General features: G+C 46.8%; 2 protein-coding genes across 6 annotated transcripts in view; one reads left to right on the top strand and one right to left on the bottom strand.

Annotated features, from left to right (window-relative positions):
• Positions 1-18781, bottom strand: part of LOC6593202 (kazrin) — a 36568-nt gene that overhangs the window by 6553 nt on the left and 11234 nt on the right. For 2 of the 5 annotated variants that reach the window (XM_026985126.1, XM_026985125.1), the window contains exons 2-5: positions 5314-5821; positions 4312-4891; positions 133-1029; positions 10-70 (exon numbers count right to left, since the gene is read on the bottom strand). In XM_026985126.1, coding sequence (XP_026840927.1) covers positions 10-70; positions 133-1029; positions 4312-4891; positions 5314-5427 — 1652 coding nt within the window. In that variant the 5' untranslated portion in view covers positions 5428-5821. Of the gene's footprint in view, positions 1-9; positions 71-132; positions 1030-4311; positions 4892-5313; positions 5822-12484; positions 12667-18781 lie in introns of those variants that run through there. The other 3 variants (XM_026985122.1, XM_026985124.1, XM_026985121.1) reach the window with 3 other exon arrangements.
• On the top strand, positions 7348-7882 carry LOC6592628. Its single transcript, XM_026985003.1, has one exon. It carries the CDS (start codon positions 7348-7350, stop codon positions 7822-7824), a length of 477 nt encoding a protein of 158 aa, XP_026840804.1. The 3' UTR covers positions 7825-7882.

Raw genomic sequence — 18781 nt, 5'->3', positions numbered from 1 at the left:
AATATGTACCTGGAGTAGGCAGCCGAGTTCAAGGGCGACAATGTGGGGCTTCGTTCTTTGGGCGTTCCAACTGAAAGCGAAACAAAAACACATATAAACTCAGACTTCACATATGGTATGACTCCCACTCACATTGATACATGTTCTGGCTGGAGACGAGAGAAATGCTGTCGGGATCCACGGTGATGCACGGTCCATTGTCGCAGGTGCCATCGCTGAAGTTCAACTCTCCGCCAGTGCTTTCCCGGTCGCTGCTGTTCCGCAGACCCGAGTCATTCGAGCACGAGTTTCGATCGCCTGCTGTTGCCCCGGATCCGCCGCTCAGGCTGCCACTGAATGCCGACAGGGAGTTGCCGCGGCCACTGTCGTCGGCTGTGCCGCGAAGGCCGCCCAGTACTCCACCCATGCCAGAGCCGGATGCCATCTGGCTGAGCATGCCAGAGGCCGCTGAGGGCGGAGTCAGTGGGGCAAACGAGTGGAGACTCTCCTGGTCGGAGAGGCAGCCTGTGAGTTGGCGACGCGCCTCCTGGAGCTGCTCCTGAAGTCGCTGCAGCTGCAGGTCACGAGCCGAGAGCTGCTGGGCCAGGGCTAGTGAGCGCTCGGCCTCATCCCGGGCCTGCTTGAGCAGCTGGAAGCGCTCCCGATCTCGATCGCCCGAGATCTTGGCATTTGTAGTCTCCGACTCCCGCACCCGCTCCTGGAAGTTGCGGATAAAGTCGCGCAGCTCCTGTTCCTTCTCCTGCAGCGAGGCGCACAGCTGTTTCACCTGTCCCAGCAGATCGGATTTGTCAGTTCGCAGTTTCTTCCGCTCCAGCCGCATGGTCAGCAGCTGATTCTTGACCGTACGCAGCTCCGACTCCAGGCGTTCAATGCGATCCTGTGCGGCTGTTCCATTATTGCCCCGAGCATCTGCCTCTGTGGGATCCACGCCGCCGACGGCCCCGTCTGTGGACAGCTCGAGCAGTCGACGCAAGCGAACCAGCTCCGCACTGAGACGATCGTTCTCCTCTCGCAGCTTCATGCCGGATTCTGTGAAATATTGCGTAAATATTTAAGCGGAGTTCCCTGTTGGTTTTGGCTTTCGTTTTTCTACAGCTACCAGAAGCTGCGGACAAGCGGTGTTCATATATGTACGTAACAGGGATGCAAATCTATGCAAAACGAGCCAATGTCGAAGTGCTTTGCACCCCTGCTGATCGATATTCTACTCAAAGGCACTACCGCTAGCTGAAGCCAGCCCACAATTAGTTACGTTCCCCGCGCCCGCTCATCAAACCACGCTCTCTTCTTGCCCAAAGAACTCGCACGCAAGCAAAAAACGCAAAAGGAAACCAAAGAAAACAAGCTAAGAACTACATTGGCATACCCAATCCTGTACAGCTAAAGCTACTGGCCACAAAGTGGGCAGCTCCAGCACCAGCAGAACAGAGCCGTGCGCAAAAGTGTGGATGCATTGAATGGAAAGTTCTGCGAACAAACTAAAGTCCGTGTAATTATAACTAAAGCAGGCCAAGGCAACGAATCGACAGGCGGGTTGAATGAGGATCAAGTGCAACTACTTTCCCCACAGGGAACGGGACGGTGGGTGCAGAGGTGAGGGTGCAGTAAGAGGATTGAATGGATTTCGGCATGCGGGCTAATTGTGATGATGATGATGATGATGCTGCTGCTGCTTCAATTAAAAATACAGAGCGGAAATTGGGATGAAAGTGAAAAGAACCGAGCAGAACAGAGCAGAGAAAAGCTGAAAATTGATTGTGCAACTTACCTGAACCTGGACCAGAGTCTGAGCCCCAGCCAGAGGCACCTCGGAGTCGGACCTTTGTCTCTTCGTTGCGATTGCCATCGCAGGACTCGAGCATGAGGAGGGCTGCCGAGGCAGCGGATGTCGGAGAATGCGGTGGCCCCAGAGTCAGGAAGCCAGATAATGATGGATTCATATTGGCGGATACTGCGGCTGGAGATGGAGCTGAAGCTGGAGCTGCTCTTGCGGTTGCCATTGACTCCGGTTCCATTAATTTCACAATTGGGCAAACATCATTGGCATTCCGCTTGTCGACTGGATATGGCATTGTTCAGATACATATATGTAGATATAGATGGAGATATTTCGATGGGTGGGATGATTGGGTAGGATGTGGGATGGGGCAACTTGATTCAGGTTGATCCAATACGTACAGTCCAAATAAAACCAAACAACAGAAACCGCAAACAACAACAACAAGAACAACGACAACAACAATACGAAGAACAAGAACAATAGCAAGAAATGATAGTGATGACGACGAGGATGAGATTGAGCATGAGCATGAGGACACGCTGATTCAAATTGGGCAGGCGGACAGGACAGTTCGGGGGTGGTTGGGAAAGTGCAGGACACGAAATTAGATTGCAACAAACAATGGAAGAGAGAGACCTCAAATACCAAACCGGACAAATAGTAGTATGTAGTAGGATTGAAAAGTAAACAAACAACAATTAGAACTGCTGTGCGGGGCAAAATAAATAAATATCGATTTTCGGCACATTTATCTAGATGCAAACGAACACGGGCAAACGAGTAATTTCAATTATAATGTATTCATAATAATACATTTACGGGATGAACAATTTGATTACCTATTCCCCATAGCACTCACTCCCCGAGCAAAACTCACCCATGTGAATAGCTGATGATGGGTCTAAATTGATTGCACACTCGCTCCTGCCACCGACCGGCGATGGCGATTCATTCATTCCCCCAACTCACGCACAATCATGTCAACAAATTAATGAGAATGTTTTCCTTTCGCCTATTTCTCCATGTTGAAATTAGTAAAAATATATTTGGATTTATCGCTTGGCTAAGGACTTGAATGAACATTTAATAAGCTCTTAATGCGCGGCATTAAATCATAATTAAATGGCAAAAAACGAGTATATATTTAGTATACATGTTAATAATCAAATTGAATTGTTTGGATTGCAAAATAAACAACGTTAAACATTATTCCGTAATTCTCTAATTGAAGGACTCAGATTTTCCCCCTATTAAAAATCCATTTATGTACATATAGTACATTCCACTGCCGCCACTCTATCCACAGATGGGTAAATCCTCTGCTTAGTTTCGTATATTTAAGTTTTCAACTTAGCTCGACCGCATCCACTCTAGGATCCACTCCCCCTCAAACTTGTATACCTCCTGTGGGGTAAGGGTAACCCTGACTATGCGCTTCGTTGGCTTTTGAACTCCGCAACTCAAAGTGCTGGCCAGAGAGAATGAGAGAGCAGGGCAGGCCATTACCATCCATTTGTCCGATTTTTGAAGTGTTCATCACTTTGGCATTCTAATCTGATCCGATGCGTTGGGCTGGCCCTGGCCCTGGCCCCAATCTCAGTACAGCACAAAGCAAAAAAAACTACACTTCACTTATGTACGAGGACATTCTGCACATCCCGCAGACCGCCCCCACTTTCCACCCTCTTCATGACTTCTTTCCCGCCCTTCGTTGATGTTGTGTCTGTGGTTTACCCAATATCTGTCGTTGTAGTTCTTCCCCACTGAGGTCCGCTTGACTCGGTGTGGCCTTTATCATCTACTTGCCTCTTTCAACATGCATTTTGCCCCGGACAACATTAAATTTGTGTGCGGTCAGAGTGTTTGCCTCTTGGCTTCCGGACAAGACCAGACAAGATGCTCGCACGATATTTTGTTACAACTTTATTAAAAAGACAAACATTTTGTCAATTTTCCCAAACTCAACTTGAATTTGTTGAATTTTAGAAATTAACTAGAAAATGTATCTATCAGCTTTTCAGAGATTATTTCTGCAATTCAAAAGAAAGAGGATAAATGTATATACGAGTATTTGCGGGTTTGCTCTCTGGTCACAAATCTTTACCCACAGATTGCGCCACTAACTTGGCTTTAATTAGAAAATACATGCTGCAACCATATGAATCATTCAGCAATTTAAAACAATAATAAGTTTCATATCCAACATTTTTAGTAGCTTTTATTGAACAATACGTATCTATGGTATCTGTCGACATGTATGTGGAAAGGATTCAATCAGCGAACGTTGATTTAATTTCACTTTGAACACCGTTGCCATCCTTCTGGAATTTGCTGATTTAACCATTCCCTGCTTTCTCCCCATTGGTCTTCCGCCCGCAGCAATCTGCTGATTGCTCCCCCGCTTCTGCCCATTACAAATGCATTTGCATGCATCTTCCCGTGTCCATGTCCATGTCCGTTCCCATTCCCTTTCGCCTTTCCATTCGACCACTCACACTCACACTCACTTGTACGCACACACCCACACTTACCCGCATTTAGTGCACTGCCGCCGGAGGAGCTGTTGGCGGCGGACGTCGAAGTGGAGCTGGAGGAGACGGCAACTCCCTGTGCCAGGTGACCAGCGGCAATTAAATTTGAGTTATTCGCATGGATCATGGCTGGGCCGGGGATAGAGTTCGCATTGGCCGTGCCTCCGAGGCCATTCGGCAATTGTGGCTGTGGCAGACCGACGACCTCGCTCTTCCCAGGATATGATGGTGGTCGATGCTGCTGCTGCTGCTGCTGCTGCTGCTGGTTGTCGTTGGTCATGGGTGGCGTAAGTGTCTGATTGCTGCCATTCGAGCTGGCCGGCGAGGAGCTGCTGTCGTTGCTGGGCGTGAGGTCTCGCTTGCTGGTAAGTACCAGGGGCGATGGCTTGACAGGGGCTCCGCCCACTGTTCCAGCTCCAGCTCCAGCTGCTGCTGCTCCTGCTGCTGTCGCTGCGGCTGCCGCTGATGTGGAGGCCGTTACAGAGTTATCCAGAGAGAGCAGCGGCCGTATAGGCTTATTGTTGTTAACGGAGACGGACTTCTCCTTGATCAGACTCGAGTCCAGTGATTTAACAATTTTCTGCAAAGGAAATTGAAAAGATTTTATAACATCCACTTTAGATTCAATGAATCCGGCCAAAGGTAAATAGCAGATAAGAGAGAAAGAGCAAAAGCAGAGAGATAGCGACAGCGAGAGCCCAGAAGTTGTCAATTAGTCAATGGGTGGGAGATGCAGATGTGGGGAATTTGTTCTACAAAAGGAAGATGAAGTAGTGTGCCAAGTAGGGAGAGTGGAAGTGGATGCTGAGGCATGCAATTGGAGAGCCCCCTCCTCGGTAGTGGCCCCACCCTCCTTTCTAACGAGCATTGAATGAGTCCAATTAGGTTCCGTTTTTATATTTTTTATAATTTTGCCTACATTGCGGGATTTGAGTGGAGGAGGAGGAGTATGGCGGTCCGAAGGGGGTGGCTATGGATTGCGGGGTTGCTTGTGGTACTTACGGATTCGCTGAGCTTGTGCAGTGAGGCATTTATGCGATCCGGATTGCGCGGCGGTGGCTCTGGTGGCTCTGATGCGGCCATCGTGGGTCCGGCAGCGACACCGTTTATTTGCATTCTTCAGAAACACGGAAAAAACCTACTCACACACACACACACACGCGAACGTACGCGCGCACACTACATTAAAAAAACACACACACACTCACACCAGCAAAAAAAGTATCGTGTCACTGTGTGGTTGGATGGGTGGTTGTATGTGTATATGTGTGTGTGCGTGTGTGTGTGCTTTTCTTATTGCCGCGCTGGAAACGACTTTCAACTGCCACAAATCGGCTCTAATCGAGGCTCAAACATTCTGACTTAGCACTAGGCAGGACAGACAACACAGGACACAGGGGCACCAGGAAAATACGTACTCGAAGCTGCCTAAGACTCGGTCTGGATCACGTTTCTAAGCGAGTTCGCTATCAATTATGAAGGGGGCCCTCTGTCAGCTCTTGACCTTGACCTGCAAATAAAGAAAATGCGAACTATTAGTGACCGCCTGTGACCGATCTATACGTATGTATATTTATCTATGTATTCTATAATTATTATGGAACGTTGGAGAGGAACAACATCTCTGAATGTCCTTCGTTTTCAAACTACATTTAGCGACATATTCCATCGGATATATGTACTTATCTAATTAGCAGAATAAAATGAATAAAATCTTGGTAGAGGGTATGTGACGGAATGTGACGTTAGGTTAGTATTCAACTTTATTCTGCTTCTGCCACTCTTTTGTCCTCTGGGAATCGGAACTAATTTGAGTTCAGAGTGGACTGTGGACTGCTCCACGTGTGTCACCATTGATGCCCATAAAAACAGAAAGCTTTGCGGTCCCTGTCCGCGAGCAAGCTTAGTGGTTGGTATGTAGGCCAGTGCTAGCCATAAACTTCCATTTGGGCTATTTTTTTGTTGTCAGAGGATTGCATGTCAACACCCAGTTTAACTGCACTGCGGCCTCAGTAAAAGTTGAGTTTCCCATTCAACCTTTTGGGTCAAAGAGAAGACCAGCAGCGAAGAAGAGGAGACTGACATCGTTCACACAGAGCACGAACAGAAAGAGAGGGGGAGAGGGCTGGCTGAGGGCACTCAAAACTTGGGTCTCTGTTGAGAATCCTACAAGAAACGGAATGCAAAATGGGACTAATTATACATACAGTCCTGTGTCATGACATGACCCTCACACGAAGGCACTGGGGTTCACCAGTGCTTATTGGTAAGTGCCACTAATACATATCCAGCAGCTCAATTGGCAACGCTTAATGCTCTAGAAAGCTGGCTGCCCACTCCCCTCCACTACCCCACTCTAGAATTTCAATTTTAATCCGCTTTAAGGCTCAGACCAATGGCAACAAAGAGATGGACAGCAAAATATGTTTTGGTCATGTTTTGGTTTCCTGTTTTTATTTCATTTTTTTCCACTTTATCCCCAAAAAATTCATGATGTAAATGGCTGGCTTCTAGCGGGTGAAAAGGTAGAAATGGTGGACTGCCTCACATGCGATATGTCTGACCTAAGCCGCCAAGAGCTGCAGCCTCCACCTGAGCCAGCACTTTGGCAGAGACGCCACAAACATATAGGGATATGGGTTCTGTTGTCTAGGGCTTGGGGCCTGCGGCAGAGGCAAGGAAGTAACACTAATGTGGTGCGGGCCACACAAGCAGAAACTTTAATCATAATAATAGCAAGTAACTTTTGTGTTACATATATCCGAGCCACGGACACGGACACGGATGAAGTTCTGTGGAGTTCCGCTTAGGGTAGGGTTGGGTTGGGTCTGTCCCGTGGCTTCCTAATCGGAGTATTTATGGTGTACATATGTACACTCATATAGTGTGCTATGTATAAGCATTAGACAGATGGAAAAATGTTTCAGATTATATAGGCTTACATGGAGAAATCTGTCTGACTTGGCAAGCTTTGGGGACTGGTCCACTCGGATTTAAGTTTCAAATCATTGAAGTAATCTATGGAAAATTTTAAGTATGTATCAATATTTTGGCAATCTGTATGCAGAGGAGTTTCGACGACCCGATAACGTGGCCTTCTATATTCATTGCAAGGAACCTGTGAGTGCAGAGCTGCCGGATTGCCTGCTCCGAAAACGCACCCAACCCACCCGCCAGCAACTGGAGATGAAACAGCAGTTGGCAGCGGAGCGTCGCTCCTTGCTGGAGGATCGAAAAAACTACAAGCTGTCGATGCACTTGGCCAGGGTGTCGCTCATCGTCGATAGACACCGCCGGCACACCGCCAGCAGGTTGCTGGAAACCCAGGACCGCATCAAACGCGACATGAACGAGCATGTGCAGAGGCGCACGGAGCTACTCGACGCCCGTCTGAAGAGGCTCAGCCAGCATATCAGCAACGTGGGCGAGCGCTGCGATCTGGTCAGGCATGAGAAGTTCCTCAAGAATCTGACGAGCATCTACATGGCGAGCAGCTCAGAGACATCCAATTGAATGGGCGCAGAAACTTTCGAAATAAACTGAACTAAAAAAGCTTTTTGTGCCACTGCCACATGCCTTCAAACTTGTCCACTGTCGAGGGAAAACTTTTACACGCAGTTAGAGTCTGTGTCTGTCTTCGACAGGGTTCGACATAGTTGCAGAAAATCGCTTGTCAACTATTCAACAATTCAGAACTTGGGTTTCTAATACCCTCCTTTAGGTGGAGTCCGGAAGTTAGCCATGCACGGAATGAATAATCATCAGAATAATGGCAATAATCCAAATGGAAGTATAGGGGTGCACTATATTATTGACACTTTTCGAAGGGTATTTAAGATTTCGGCCATCGAAAAGAGGATTTCCATCTTCTCATAAATGTTTTTAACTGCTCGGAAATAAAGCAGCCACTCTCGTTGTCCGAACTTGGACGGCAGCTTGCATTGCATTAGCAGAAACTTCTCTGGCATGCCGTCAGTCGTAATTTGTTTGAGATCTTGGCAAATTAGCCTCCGCCTGAGAGCCACCCTCAGTGCCAGAGTGGTCAGCGTCAAAGGCAGGTCCGGTGCTGTCCCGCTTATGTGCACTCGACTGCCAGCTGATGCTGGAGTCTGACTGCGAGTGTACCCACACATATCACAGTTCAAAGTACCTTGTTGGGCAACCAGAGCTCTGCAGAGTATCCTCCTTGTCCCTCTTGTCCGCATATTGTATCTGTGCGTCTCCTCGACCCGATCCGACCCGACTCCAAGTTCAGTTTGAGCACTTGACCTGTTTCTGCTTGGTTATTCGATTTGTGGCCTGCCAGTGACGAGGCTTATGCAGTTGCATTCTTATTCAATTAAACTCTAGGGCTTTTTGTACATCCCCCCTCCTGTGGCAGTACTGTACTGTATGCTCTTACCAAAGAGCTGCAAAGTAAGCTTCAAAATGGGTTCTAGTATGTCCCAGGCGGAGGACTATAGTTCTTAGAGGTCCAAATGGGTTTATTGTACATTATATTCAACTACAAAGAGCTTAGGAGAAATATTTCTGTTTTCCCTTTTTCCTTCTTTTTTAAAACCATTTTCCCAAATAGATTTCTCTCAATTATTTTATTAAAACTGTGAGCAGGCCAAAGTCAAAGCAAGAAGTATTCTTTTATTATTTAAGATTTTCCATGCATAGCTAAGTTAGTGATACAAGGTATCCAGACGTACCAATTTTAGCCCCAAAAATACACAGCTCAACAGGAAAATGCAACTACTAAATCCATCAAAGTCGAATAAACTTTGTTCTGTCAGATTCATTTGGAATTTGCACGAGAGTCGCATCGCAAATGTATGCAAATTAATCCGTTTTTCAGTGCTGCTTTGAGGCAGGAGCAGTATTTTGGCCAGACTTGATTACACTTGCCGCAGCTCAACGAACTCTCGTTCGAAATATGAGGCAAGTGGAAAATGGGGCAGTGGAAATGTAATTGACATTGAGAGCGACAGTGACATCAACATCAACAGTTGGGGGCCAATTCAATTGCAGATTAATAAGTTAAAATAACAGATTTGCGCTGCGGGCGAACATTAAGTAGCGAGAATTTAATGGCTCACTGGCTGACTGATTGACTGACGGATGGATGGCCCGGAGGGGTCTGTCTGGCCTGGACTGGGCTCTGCTCTCTCCTGCCAATTCGGGAGTTGACGTGGAACCACTCAATTGGCTTGAACAAATCATTTTCACGGAGCTAACTTGATTTGTCCCTCAATCTCCGACTGTCTGCCTCATGGGCCAAATCCCGACTACAGTGAGAATTACTTTCTGCCCTTCAAATATATGTACATATGTAGATCTAACTGTTTTTGAGTTTCGCACAGTGTGGCATACATATTTTTCTCTTGACTCTTTCACACGTTGTTATTTCTCATATTACTCGCAATTTCCTGTATGACTCGTTCGAGTCAACAGTTTGATCCTTTCGCAGCCGGAAACTTTTTGATGCAACGGAATGGAATATGTGAGGACGAAACTTTTCCTTTTTGCGTTCCAGATTCTTCCTTATCTGAGGAGTTGCCTATACCAATGCGTAAGGCTTCTGTTGCACTTTCCCCTGGACCCCCGTTCCCGCGGTAACGGCCAACAGGCAGCCATCAGCCTCTTGCTGTGGCACGGTACGGTACGGATAAAGTTTTGTTGCCGGGAAACTCATTTAGTTTGCAATTAATTAGTGGCAGCATCAGGCAGAGCAGAGTTAAATTTGTGTTTTTAATTTAACCAAATAGAGGCAGCTTAAGACTTTTAAGGGCGTGTACGTACAACATGGGGCATACTTTTCCAGGGAGGCGGAGGCAGAGGCAGAGGCATAGGCAGAGTATGCCTTTAGTATTCGCATCAGGCGCGAAATGTAAATGCTTGACCCAATTGGCAGTCGGGTCAGAGCGGCAGCAGCAGCCACACCAACGCCAACAACAGCCGCAAAATCATTTAAAATGTTCCTCCCCTGCTTCGACGGGTGGCTTTGGACAGGGGTTGGGGCTCGTTTTGGGGCCTAAAAGTTCGCTGCGAGAGGGGTTGGTGCTGGGGTTGGCAACGGCAACTTGAACACAATTTGATAACCTACATTTGAGGGCTACTGTGCTTGTTCTTGGCAACATTAAAAATTTACACACGAGAGGAGCTCCGGGCGCAGGGTGGGCGGTTGTCGGTTCTCGGTTCTCGGGAAAGTGGAACGGAGCGCTTCCTCGGTGTCCTTGAGCGTATGTTTTCATTTGGCATTAAGAGCATGTCAAGTGAGTCTGGACGGGACCAAGGAGCAAACGGGCAAAGGGGCAAGGAGCAAGGAGCAAAGGAGAGAGTCTGCCTGCCAGATGGCAGGAGACTGCGGCTGCGGCTGCCTACTAAGTGAGTTTTCGTTGACGGCTTTGTTTTTGTTTTTTTGCCTCTGGCTCTGCCTCTGCCGCTGCCTCTGGTACAGCCGCAGGAGTGGAACCGGAAACGGATGTGTGCGTTTGGGTGTGTCGGATGCCGTCTCCGACAGAACGGGGCTGGGTGGGTGGTATGGTAGCTGGAAAAGTCTTTAAGTCTTTTGCCTTAATAGCTACAGTTTTCCTTCAGTTTCCTGGCCACTGCTCGGCTGGTTCCACATCCTTCACCCTTGGCTGGCTCCTTGTGCTGCACCCTTTTGCTTGTTTCTCACCCTCTCCCCCTTTTTATTCTGAGTTATTGTCGTGCGATTTATTACGCGACGCACCGTTGGTGGCCCTTGCCGCGCCACATGGCGTATGCGTAACGAATAATCGTCATAAAACGCACGTAACATGGTCCCCTTGCACTGAACCGTTTACGCCCCGCTAGGATCTGCCTTTTAATTTATGTGGCATCTGTGATGCATGTATCCTGGGTCAGAGAATGCGTTGCATACATTCGTACAACATCATCGGCATGCAATGTGCTGGAATTTTATCAGATTTCTGAAAATCGCCTAACGAAGCTGTTTCCTCCGGATCGGATCTTTTGAATAGTATGTTATTCTGCTATATAACACGTTGGCAGCATACACGAAACATTTAACGCATCCTGTAATGATTTCTTGATGGTTAACGTACCCCTCAAAAATGCCACACCATATTCTCCCCCTGCCAACAAAACGATTTGTGACACAAACGTAGGCTCCCCCCAAGAGACCGTTTCCGATGTTTGCTGTCGTGTCTACTGACAGTTACATGTGTCCTGGTATGATTGCTAAAACACGCTGACATTAATCAGGATTCGTATAACCTGTAAGGGTATAAAGGTGGGCAGCAGCAGCAGAGCAGCAAATCAGAGCTCCACAAGCCAGTCAAAATGAGCTTAAAAATATGCTCACATATGTACACATTCATGCATGCATGTGTGTGTACTCTGCACTGTAGATGTATTTTAATATTCATTCACAAATCCCAGAAAGGCCCACAGCAGAAATTCCCCAACCAGCCAGCGGCACAGCAGCAGAATAGTGCGTAATTTATTTCCACACAGATTTTGCTCCCTTTGTTCTCGCTTTCACAAAAACAACATCAGCAAAAGGAACAACCACAACAACAGCAACATAAAATGGCAACAAAATTTCCCTCTTTTCAAACAGCGTACGCACTCAAATATTGACCGAATTTAGCCTGCGGCTCCTGCCTCTCACTGTTCGATTGTTTTCACTGTTTTTCACTGCCTTTCACTCCCATTTAAGGTACAGCCTATATTCAGCGAGAGGTATTCCCGCTAGCCGGCAGCCAGCCGCATGGTTGAAACAATTTGTTTATTGAATATTCACGGTATTTATAAAGGAATATTCAATAGAAGGTAAGGCCCACAGCAGTACGGCTCGGGGTACCCTTTTTTGATAAAGGAACTGTCTTTCCTTAGATTTAGAATATACCTTGCCGTAACTCTGGCATTTCTGTTATTTGTGTGTGTCTTTGTTTTCATCGTGCCTCGGCAGCACTAGCTCGCGTTGAATTTACCTCTGCCCCCGGGGCCCTGACATGGACCTCTGGCCGAAAAAGCACACTCCACGTGCAACTTAAAGTCAATGTCTGTGTGTGTGTTTTTTTTTTTGTTTTTTTCTTGTTTTTTTTTTGCCTAATTTGTTGGATGCTCTGGTGTTTTCATTGAGTTGGCCAAAAGTTTGTGTGGCTGGCTCGCCTGGTCGGGTCTGCACACCGCTCACCGTCTTTTCCTGATTTTATTGACACACACACACGAACGCCCACGCACAGCCACCCCTTTCCCGTCTCTATGTATGTGTATGTATGGTATGTATGTATTTATGGTATGTACGTAGGTGTGTGTGCGCGTGTGGTGGAAAATATTTTCAACTGCTTTCTGCACTGCTTGGCACGTCTCACTTGGCGAATATCTCTAACGGCACTGAGCAGGACGACAGCCTCAGCGACGAGAGTCCTTGGCATTTGGCTCGAGTACCGTTCGGTTTTTGGCGGCCTGTGACGTCACACGAAGCTCCTTCATCTGCAGTGCAAATGCAGTGGGAGAGCCACACACACACACAGAGAGAGAGAGAGAGAGAGAGAGAGCGTGCCCTTGCGCCTGCGTCTAGGAAAAGCTTTTACAGTGGGGGAAAACGAGACATACTCGCAATCGTAGCCCCGACCTAGCCTAGCCATGGACAAGTGTTTGTTTACGTTTTGTATGGGCATCCTCTTGGATGGGATCGGGATCCCTTGTTGCTCGCACCCCAGCCGAAGGTCAGAGGTTGGTTGCAATTGCCAAACCCTCCCCCCGCCCACTGTAAACCCACTCAATTAATCAGCAAAATAAATTGTTCTTTGCAAATGCTACGACCGAAACCGCAAAACATTTTCTCAACAATTTAACTTTGTGGCAGCAATTTCCGTCCAGGTTGCCACAAAGCAAAACTTCTTCCTAATGAAATGCCTGATGTGAGCGGAAAGAAAACATTGTCCGAGGGAAGTGCTTGCCCAAAATATTTGAGCTCAGGCGATTTCTAAACCTCCTTTAATCCGTCATCAAGTCAATCCGGAGATGTGGACATGTATCAGACTGCGGCTGGAACTCATACAATCCTCTATCCCTACACAAAGCGGCAACTTTTTTCCGACAACTCGGACAACTTACATTTCATTCATATTGTAATTCAATCTGCCGACTCAACACATTCGTTCGTACACTTGCGCATACCTAGTAAAACTATAGCTGTACATGACATGACAGGTCTAGCAGCAGAAGAAGAGACAGGACGATGGCAGTATGGTATGTGCCTATGTCTACGTGTGTCCGTGTGTTTCCTCCGACAGCTTGGCGAGGGGGAGCGACATAGACTCCACCACAAAGCAGCAGACACGACGCAGATGATGCGCTCCCATCTATAGAAATCCAATTTATTGTACAAGAACATATTTAATAAGATTGTTGCACCACAAAGACTATATATCTGCATCGAATTGCAAGTGAATTATTTTGTGTTTTCAAATATTCCGTAAATCAAAAGCACACGAAAGCCGCCATTTCCGAAACATAGACTTTTCGTTCGTTTCATTATCACATCCTGCCATAGAAAATGCGTTCTAGAGTAAGTTTTCCCCCCTTTTCGTCCTCGTTTAATTACAAATTAGAGACTCTGGTAATGCCCATAATTTGCCTATCTTTGTGATAACACATCCCAGCCAGTTATACGTGTATTGACATCATAATTAGGCCGCTAAGCCCGTCACTAGGACATCATTACGACCCATTCAGAGTCATCAAAGGCGGAAAGGTGAATTTCCATTACAATACGACCCATGATCGTAATGAAATAATCCGCATGAAGCCCATTGAAACGTATCGTATTATCATTGGCTAAACATAGTAATTGCCCCTGCCCCCGATCCACTAAAACTATTTTGAAGCACAGGGAAGTGTCATTTATAAGCCGTGACTGTCACGAATGCCACACAACCGGCGATTGTACCTGACAGAACAGGTCCGATAACTCGTCCTGGCCCCAGCCATCCTCCTCCGCCCAATACTGGCACAGCCAGGATGGGGCAACAGTTTGTGTTTATTGTGAGTGACAATCATTGTCCTGTCGGTGACAGCCCAAGGCCCGGTCGCGGCTCGGACCCCTTTCCTCCTGCTGTCTGTGACAGGCAAAGTGCATCCATGAGATAAGCGTGGTCCGATGCTAATAAAATGTTTTCAAATGAATGTCAAGCTGCTGCCTATTCTGGCTTATCCCGGCCGACGCCATCCGTGACAGGATATTCACATCACAAAGCAACACAAAGCCACTCATGGATGCACATGGAAATCGATGTGGAGCGAGTTCATTCAACTCCAACCTGAAGCCGCAGTAGGCCTGAAGATACGCCTCGTTCCGGGGGCAAACTGAAGCAAAGTGAACCCCCGTCCCCCGCGGTGAGGGCAGTATCTGCCACAGGTGACGCGTGAAAAATTTCCCGTGCTATGTAACAGAAGCCCCCGAAGGAGGAGACTTCCATCCTTACGCCGCAATTTCTGGCTTTGTCGTAACTCAAATGTTATTGACAGCAAAATGTCCCACTGACAGTCTGCTCACTCTGTCCTTTCTCCTTTACTCCCCTTTTCCATCCAGCAGAGTCCTTAAAACCTAACGAAGACGACCTCAACCTTAACCAAAAGCAAACACACGCCGGCACTGACATTCGAACGACTATGGTGCACTGGGAGCAGAGAATTCAAGATAAAATGACCTGCGGACGGATTGATTAGATTTGTTCAGATATCTTATGTGCACCTTTTCTACCATCACTAATAGCGAAGAGGCATATGTAGATCCATTAACACGACTACCAGAGGCCCTCTCAAAAGACAAATATCGCTGGCCGGGAGTTCTTCCACTGTTCTCACAGTGTACGCCTTTTCTCTGCGGGTACTCTCCGTGTGACAGTCGCTTTGTCAAGCCAAGCAATTGTGGGCATGGCATTGTTATAGCCGTTGCCTGGCATCCGCTTCGTTCCTGGCAAACCAATCCCCCCCACTCACCACACCCCGTCCTTTGCAGAAGCTGCGTGTGGAGAGAAGAATATTGAAGTTGAGTTGGGGTGAGGGAAATCGGCCGTGCAGAGCTGTGGAGTCATCATGACGAAGTTGTGGAGTCATGGAGAGTGGGCATGTTTATCAATGTTTTGTCCTTATCGCCGGCGCGGGGGCGGGGGGCTGACAAGTGCAAAACTATATATATATATATGGCCCCACTAAATAGAAGGGAGCGGAGGGGCAGTGGCAGGTGGCCAGGAGTAGGGGCATGCTCTGGCTTGACAACTTATTTCAACATCTGTGTCTGTAGCTGCTCTTCCTGTTTTTCGTTTCATACTTCGCATTTATTGACGCAAACTTTTTCCACAGTTGATGCCACAAATAGGCGAATGGTAGGAGTGGCTGGGGGGCGGGGCAGCACGATGTCGGGAAAGTTTTCTCTATACTTTGTTGAAGCCATTGTTGTCGTACAGCCATTGTGTGTGCATATGAGGAAATATCTATCTTATTGTGAGGCAAAATATTGGAAAACATTTTCGTCTTATTTAAATACCAAATGCAAAACGGAAATCCAAGCCTTTAATGTGAAATTGTAAGCTGATTACGGCAAACTCGTCTTAGAACTGCATTGATTACCTCAATTGATATCCCAGCCCAGGGCACATTTTCCCATTCGAGTACTTATGTTTGCACTATTTCCTCGTCCTCCTCCTCGTCCACGCCCTCGCTCCCTCTCACTGTTCCTCAATTTCCACTCATTTTCTTCTCTTTTGTCTGCAGCCGGATGCTGCTAAACGGTTTATCGCACTTGTCCGGAATGAAAGAGAACGAGAGAGAGAGAGTGTGCGAAGCAGGGCCCACGCGGAAGCAGCGATATATTATTAATGGCCATTATAAGGCGAGCGAAGCCAGTGCGGCGTATGCGCAATATTTTCATTTCTTTTTAGTCCTCGCTTTTTATTACGGTCTGGCCCCAAGGGCAGCGACACATTTCTACCAAATGTTTTGCCATTTATCCTTTTCCTCTCTTGCTTTTTCTCGTTCTCTCTTTCTTTCGTTGTGCTTGCCATGGACCCACGTCCCCAGCATCGCTTAATAAGTTTTTATTGCGCTCAGTCACGCCAGAAACGGGTATATGGGCTACGAACGTGTTCCCGTGGACTCAAAGCAGATAATCTTCGTCAGTTGCGGTTTCAATTTCAGTGACCCTCCGCCCACCGCCCTCCGCCCTCCGCCCCACCTGACTCACAATTTCGGCAGTTAAACTGGGGGGAAATTCCAGACATTCATTAAGGGTAAAGGATTTTCGAGTTGATTTGCGTGTATAATCGCGTGAAGTTATGCATCAAGGAATCGCTTTATAATCCCTGACCAAGTATTTAACCCTTTTCCTCCAATGACAAAACACTCGAAGGAATATTCACATCGAAATAAGTTTGAAAGTAGGGAGTTTTTCTGTAAGTAGATCCCAAAATGAACGCAAATCAAACGGAAGTACAGGCACAACATACAAATGTGTTCTGCCTGGGGAATTTGCAGTTTGCTTCTGCCCCCCACTCATGCCCGAAATATTTCCTCTCATATTTTTATGGCAACGGGACGTGCCCTCGTAACCGGTTTATATACGAGTTGGCAGGACCATCGATAAATCTACTTTCCAAATAAAAATGAAAAAAAGAAAAACATAAGCTACTTTTGTCAGGCACTACTAGGGGCTGAGCGAAAGGGAGCTTGGCAAATAAAATTCAATGAAGGCAGCACAAAAGATACAGATACAGATACAGATGAAGGCACAGATATAGCTACAGATAAAGACGGAAAGAGGGGGGAACACAAGATGGAGTGGAACCCCCTGCCCACGAATAAACGGATAATAATTGAATGACTGGTTGGCCGTACGACTGCAGTCGGAGCACTCAGAAATGTGATTCCAAGCGCAGTTCTCCACTTAATTGGAGTCTGAATGATGCACAGCACATTTAATCACATACAAAATTTCCAAATTTCAATGAATTCGAAATGAATTTCCATTTTCAACAGAAATACAAAACGGACAGCAACAAAATGCAACTCGAACATAATTCAATTTGCAATGGATAAATTTATGGGTAAGCCGATCAATAACATGTTTGCAGACTTCGTCAGCTTTTGCTTGAAATATTTGACAGATATTTAATCAATCGACTGTTTGATTTTAAACTTAAAGGATTTACAGCTACCTTTGTCCAAGCCTTTTTTGCATTTGTTGCATTTGTAAATTCCCATATTTCCTTAAGAGAAGGGAAATTTCCTTAGAAATCTTTAAACTCTTAACCACGTCTTTCCCTTTTTTCAATATGTAATTTTCTTTTGTAAAATCATAAAATCCGTAAACAGGATATCCTCCTTGTAGTGGTCCTCCCCATCATAAAGTGCGGACCGAAATTAACACAAAAAAGGAAGGATAGAGACTCTCCCGGGAAAGATGTCTGTTGGCTTTGTCTGCTGCAAATTGCTGCCATAAAAGCGGATCCGCCAAAGCGGCAGCTCAACATTAGCCAGGAGCCTGTTCCCTGTTCCCTGTTCCCTGTTCCCAGAGCAGAAACCTCTGTGCACCCGAATGCACTTAAGACGTCACACGAAACTGCAACCTCAGAGGCAACAAAAGCCACATGTGTTTGCCACCAGCTTCCTGCAGCAGCTGCCTTTCTTTTCCCATCTTTCTTCCCCCAGCTTTCCTTTTTTATGCTGGACCATTACTTTTCGAGATGCTGATGCCCCCTTTTATGGCTGGCCAGCGATTAGTTTTACCCCCTCTAGCACTTTATTGCCAAAAAAGGGTAGAGAGAAATGGGAAACGAGAGCGGAAGTAGTTGGAACAGGGCTCAAAATGATATTGATCAAAGTTCAAGATAGCATTTCCATATTTTCCACTTTCACTAAAAGCTTTTCCACAAAGAAGGCCCGCATTTTCTCTCTAAGCAAGCACTTGGCCCAGGCTTGAGCCAGTAACCCACATGTCAACCTCCACTGAGGGCTCTCGAAACGTTCAGCCGTGTCCCTTAAAGGACTCCAGTGCTTAAAGACACGGCAATGGAAACCATAAAACGTAATTGTTTCTGAGTTTATTGCTCGTTCGTAAATTTAAATTTTTAAATTTAAAATTTTTCACTGCATATCCCAAGGATACGCGCCACAAACGATACCCAGGCCCACTCTACGCCCATCGCGCTGCGCCCTGCGCCTGGCTGTGCACAGCTGGCTGCATCGGGACCGGAGATTATACTTGTCTGTGGGCATAGCCACAGCCTTAGCCACAGCCCCTGCAATTATTTGATGATGCCTCCTTTTGTTGCCTGTGTTGTCGGCGTCTCTGGTGTTGTCTTGTGCAGCATTTTAATTGGGTTTTCTGCCATATTAGATTTCTGAGCCTGCCTCTTGCGATTTGCCTGGCAACAGGCATGTTTTGCAGGGAAGTCAAACGCAACACAGAAGGAAACGTAAGCTTGCC

Source organism: Drosophila persimilis, unplaced genomic scaffold (assembly GCF_003286085.1).
Source record: "Drosophila persimilis strain 14011-0111.01,24,50 unplaced genomic scaffold, DperRS2 tig00000002-arrow-pilon, whole genome shotgun sequence".
NCBI lineage: Eukaryota > Metazoa > Arthropoda > Insecta > Diptera > Drosophilidae > Drosophila > Drosophila persimilis.
Note: the sequence above shows the minus strand (reverse complement) of the source record. Positions and strands in the feature narration are given on the sequence as shown.

Bases quoted from the DNA above. Each gene is read 5' to 3' on its own strand.
- LOC6592628 (XM_026985003.1), top strand. From the start codon at position 7,348: ATGTATCAATATTTTGGCAATCTGTATGCAGAGGAGTTTCGACGACCC.